The 5,162-nt window shown below is 38.4% G+C and overlaps 1 protein-coding gene across 1 annotated transcript; it reads left to right on the top strand.

The window, feature by feature from the left end:
• Positions 1-1,134: 1,134 nt before the first annotated feature.
• LOC127747642 (uncharacterized) lies at positions 1,135-2,534 on the top strand. The gene is made up of 3 exons (XM_052261754.1): positions 1,135-1,206; positions 1,310-1,771; positions 2,325-2,534. The coding sequence occupies exons 1-3, from the start codon at positions 1,135-1,137 to the stop codon at positions 2,532-2,534; spliced, it is 744 nt and encodes a 247-aa protein (XP_052117714.1).
• The last annotated feature ends 2,628 nt before the right edge of the window (positions 2,535-5,162 follow it).

Raw genomic sequence — 5,162 nt, 5'->3', positions numbered from 1 at the left:
ATTTCGAATATCTGAAATATAATTTTTAATTTTTTTTATAAAAGAGTAATATTATTGTAATAAGAATATAATATAACTATGATTTAAAATTTTAAAAACTAGCAATGGAAATAGCTAATTTAAAATTAAATGTTTAAATTAGGTGAATAACCTGCAAATTTAAATATGGAACATCGTTACAAAGTGTTGTTAAAAATTTAATAAGTAGCGATTTAAATTGATAACTTCAAATTTAAAAACTAAGAACCTAAGCCAAAAAATTAAAATTGTTGCTATAACAAGCTACAAAATTAATTGTTTTTAATTTAAAAGAATAATTTGCAAATAACTTAAATTTTAAAAAGTAACAACCTAAGCAAATAACGCAAATTAATATTAAGATTTTGTTGTCATTAAGTTTGCTAAAGAAAAAAAGTCGATGAAATAAATAAATTTATGATTGAATTTATTTTATCGAAAAACAATAAACATACAAACTAAATAGTTGTAATCAAACCCATGAGTATTGAGAGTGTGAAAAGTCAGAAAGATAAATGTATATTGTAGGATACTTAACGATTCCGAAAATATGTGCATAAGGGTACGTTGGTTCAAATCTATATTAGTTATTACGTGAATTTAGTTTCTGAGAAAATTTTAATAATTTTGTCTTTTCTTTAAATAAAAGGTTAAAAATTATATAATATGAGTAAAATGTAAGTATAATTTAAAAAATTTTAAAATTAAGAACATAGTAAATAATTTATAATATATTTCTTTAATTAATTCAATAATATTACAAAATTAAATACCTAATAACCTAATAAAGCGTATTTCAAAATTCTAAAAGTTACGATTTAAGAAAATAATCATTTTTAATTGATAAAATACATTTTCAAAAATTTCAGTGGCAACACCTAAAAAAATTTTTCAGGCCCAAGAGGCGCGAGAGCGATTGGCTTCTTGAAGAAGACTTCATTGAAGGCTGACGGCACATTTTTCTAAGTCCTGCAACTCTAAATACATTACTTCCGTTAATGAATTAGATAGGATTCACCCTTGATATCCGCTGGATTCAGACGCTATCCACTCTGTACGGGTTCTTCCACCTCAGAATATCCCCTTCTTCGTCTGTGTTGGTGGCCTGACGAATAAATGGCCGAAGAATACGCCAAAGGTGACGCCCTGAGGGTTATCAAAGCGGCAGGAGAGCCGTCGCGGCCCATGGTAGGTTAACGATTCCGCTTCTTATGTTGCGATTTTTTGTCACTCTACTCTCCGCATTTTATTTTATCTCTTACGCCGACTCCTCATGTGCCCTTATATGCAGCGTCTGCCATTACCGAATGGGCTCCTCTCCAAAGGAAGCAACCATCTGTATGTCACGGTCACCGATGGGTCAAACCATACTTACAAGATTGCATGCAGCCCCAATGGGTGGAAAGAGATCACTCTCGGCAGGGGATGGCAAAGGTTCTATCATGAATACAAGCTACAACCATCTAACATTCTGCTGTTCAAGCACAAGGGCAGAGACGACTTCAGGGTTCGAATCTTTCAGTCACCGGGTGTCGAAAGGACGTATGATACGTTCGGTGATGACTCCGTCGACGTCATACTCCCTGAAGTGCCAAAGAACCGTGCACCCGCTACTCACGCGCCCTGGCGTCGAATGGGGTGTATCAATGTCCCCAGGAGCTCAGCTGCAGCTGAGGTGGAGCATACATTTCAGTCCGAGCACCCCTTCTTCATCTTGCACATCACAAAAAGGCTCTTGGGCATCCACTTCCTAGTAATGGGTTTCCCTCTCCACTACAAATACACATCCTTCTTTGTTTAACTTTGGGGACCACATTATCTGTTTTGTTCCCCTGCTGTTCCCTATATTGAAAGTAATTTGGCGGCCTACCTGGTCCACATTAACTGTTGTTATTTCGCTGGTACTTACTTTGTTTGCCAATGTGCCTTTCTAAGTGGCCCATATGTTGTGTCTTGTGCTGTTGCTTAGTTGTTAATGGTTGGCTATCTGCTGGATCAGTTTTTGAATTAAAATTCATTACAGATATTTGGTGGTAATGAAAGTTGTTGTTAGATACTAAAATTCCATTGTCTAGAAAAACAAGCACCCAATTGCATGCTAACTGTTCATAATGCCGTCATCAGTAGTTGCCGTTTGATTCATTTTGACTTCATGCGCAATGCTTTCACGTAACAGCTGCCTTTACCCACATGTTCATAATTCCATCATCTGTACTAATCGTTTCATTCTGTTTGACTACTTGCACATTGCAATACTGTTACACATCCCATTAACTACATATCAATCTCCATTTTGGTTTTCCCAGCCAAATGTGCCGCACTTTGGAGACGACGTCAACGATGATGTCATGGTCACTCTTAGATCGGGGGAGATCTCCGTCTGGGCCGTCTACGGAAGATACGTGGGCAAAAGAAGGCGCAATTGTGGTAGCATTAGCCAAGGGTGGTTTGAATTCTTGAGCAAGTGCAACATAACTGTGCCAAAGCTTGCCGTGTTTGAGATCTCCAGGACCTAGCCAGACGTGGAGCTGTTGGTTCAATTTGTTGATTTTGAATGAATCCAACCGGGTTGAATCACATGCTAACTATGTTATTTTGGATTGCGTATTTGGATATGTCAAAAACTTTATGTCTCGTGTTGTGAATGCTGATGTGTTGCAACAGCAACACTTAACTCTTTTTGTTCATGATACGATGTTCTGTCGTTTACCTAAGTAGCTTTGACACAAACTATGTTAGATTAGTTTACAATTTCAATTCGCACAGCAGCATCGATGCTGTCTACATGTTATTTGCCTTTTCATTTCCCACAATACCATGCAAGCTCTCTATACTTATTGAATTTAACGTTACTCTCCATTTTCCTCGATTGTGTTCATTGTTGTGGCGCATAGGCTTTTGTTCTGATTTGTTATCTTTTTTGCATTGAAACCTTTATTAGCATTAGACTAGTGTTGCATCTTTCTGAATTGTTTGGTCTTGGTTCTTCACCTTTACTATGTAACATAGGTGAAAGAGGAATCTTTTGATCTTTGTCAGTGGTTTTTGTTCTTTTACATTCGTGTAAGGTGCAAGTTTGGTTATTTGTTGTCATGCTGTCACCATTTTTTGGTCTGGACAACAAGCCATATGTTTTCTGATTTGTTTAGTTGAAGGAAAACACACGGTTTCCTCGGTTGGTTGGAAGCCATGTTCCTCTTATAATATTTATTGTTTATCGTTTTGCTGATTTCAATTTATTATGCAGAAAATAATCTCTGCTTATTAGTTGTAGGTGTCAAAGATTGGGTTCAAGATTGAGCTGTCTATTTGGCATACTTGCATGGTTGCATTGAGTTGTATTTTGATAGAGTATCAAACAACAGCAAATTTAGGTTATTTTTGCAACCCAAAAGTGCAATGTACAATCTTTTAAAAAGAATTTAGGCGAGAAAAAATAAAACACCAGTATATAATGGTTCACAGCATGATCGTTTCACTATTTCAACACACGAAATTATTATCAAATTAACCATAACTTTAAGGTGTTTCTCAATGTCATTTCATCAGGACATAGAAGATATATAATGAGAAATAAAATATCTCAAACAAAAAGTCTTGACATCTCTACCTAAACCTTCTCAAAGAGACACAGAAATTACAAATTTTTAGAAAACCAAGGGATTAGAAGCAAGAAAGCTACGTTTATCTCTGGGTAGTTGCCATGATTTTAACTTCAATCTATGGGGTGATGCAATCAAGGCTATTATCGCAAATAGATTCAAGCATGTGTATCTTAGACTCCAGCTGCGTGATCTCTTCCCGAAGATGCGTGTTTTCCCTCTGCAAAGACTTAGCACGAAGATAGTTGAAGTCTCTGACCTCATTACCCGTGTATGCTAAAAGAACCCACAACATGCTGAACGCAGCGTCCTCCCTCGCGTCATCCTCCAGGACCGTGTAACGACCCTTCGCCCAGAGGTTTGGTCCAAACGGGTTTCCAGGGATTATAACATTGAATGCATAAAGAGGACCCAGATCCCGGTGGAATTTTTCCTCACGAAAGAAACAAGGGGTGGGTATTTTCGTGTCGTAGCAATACATCGATAGCCAGAGCTCCATGCTGTTGCTAAGGGCGAAGTTATGCGACGCACACTCATCTGCTGGAATCAATGGTGCTCCTGTAAATGAAAACAATATAGGCTGAACATGGAAGTGTTTGGTCTCTCAAAAATCTATGCGTTGGTTGTTAATAAGCTAATTGTGAATATAGTGACGTTCATGGAAAGGTAAATCAGAACTTTACCACCAACAACAGAAGCAAGGCGTCTGTCGAATGTTGGTAGGGTTCGGGGCGTCTGCCGCGGTGATTCCACTGTGCCTGTCTCAGACATAATATCCGCAGTTGCCTCCTTGTCCGCCAGCAGAGTTTCCATCCTTGATTCGTAGGCGTGAAGTGCGAGGACGTAACTATTGAACCCGGTGTACTCTGGTTCGGGGTGGTTGAGAATCTGCTTGTTGGCTTCTTCAAAGGAGATGTATACTCCTGTGTTGTGTCCCTTCGTGACAATGAAAAATGTGAATTGCTTCATGGTCAGCTCCATTGGGCCAGGACAAGGGTGGCTGAGTTAGTAATTCTTGGGTTTTTACGCTGGAAGGATTTAGGGATTGAAATTTTGTTCGGTTTTGCTTCCGCCACTTTCAGCAGAAATAATGTCTTTGTAGGGTTAACGAGACTTCTTGGGGAAGCTTTGAATGTGATATTTTCGATAACAACACCCTAAAAAGCATGAAATCAACGTCGACTCTCTTCAGTCGCGTCATATCAAATTCTTTATCTGAATGATGTGTCTGTCGTTATTCGACAAACCTGCCCTATCCAGATCATCTAAATTTTACGCAAGTTGATACAGCAGTATGTGTTGACGTGTAATGAATTTCAATTCCTCAGGCTCCTGCTCCTGTATAGTACCGGGTTGATTTCAAGCCTGGGCCACTAGACTGGTGAAGGCTATGAGAGTTAATTTTCCTGAATGGGAGCTACGGTATGTGATTACAGACGTAGTATGCTTGCAAATCCATGGTCATTGATGGGCCACGGACTCGTGCTAGGAGGAGGGATTTCGGTTCAAATCTCGTTAATGTATTCAAGTCAGGAGCCACTT

The sequence above is a fragment of the Arachis duranensis genome, chromosome 5 (assembly GCF_000817695.3).
Source record: "Arachis duranensis cultivar V14167 chromosome 5, aradu.V14167.gnm2.J7QH, whole genome shotgun sequence".
NCBI lineage: Eukaryota > Viridiplantae > Streptophyta > Magnoliopsida > Fabales > Fabaceae > Arachis > Arachis duranensis.
This window is presented reverse-complemented; position numbering and strand designations above follow the sequence as displayed.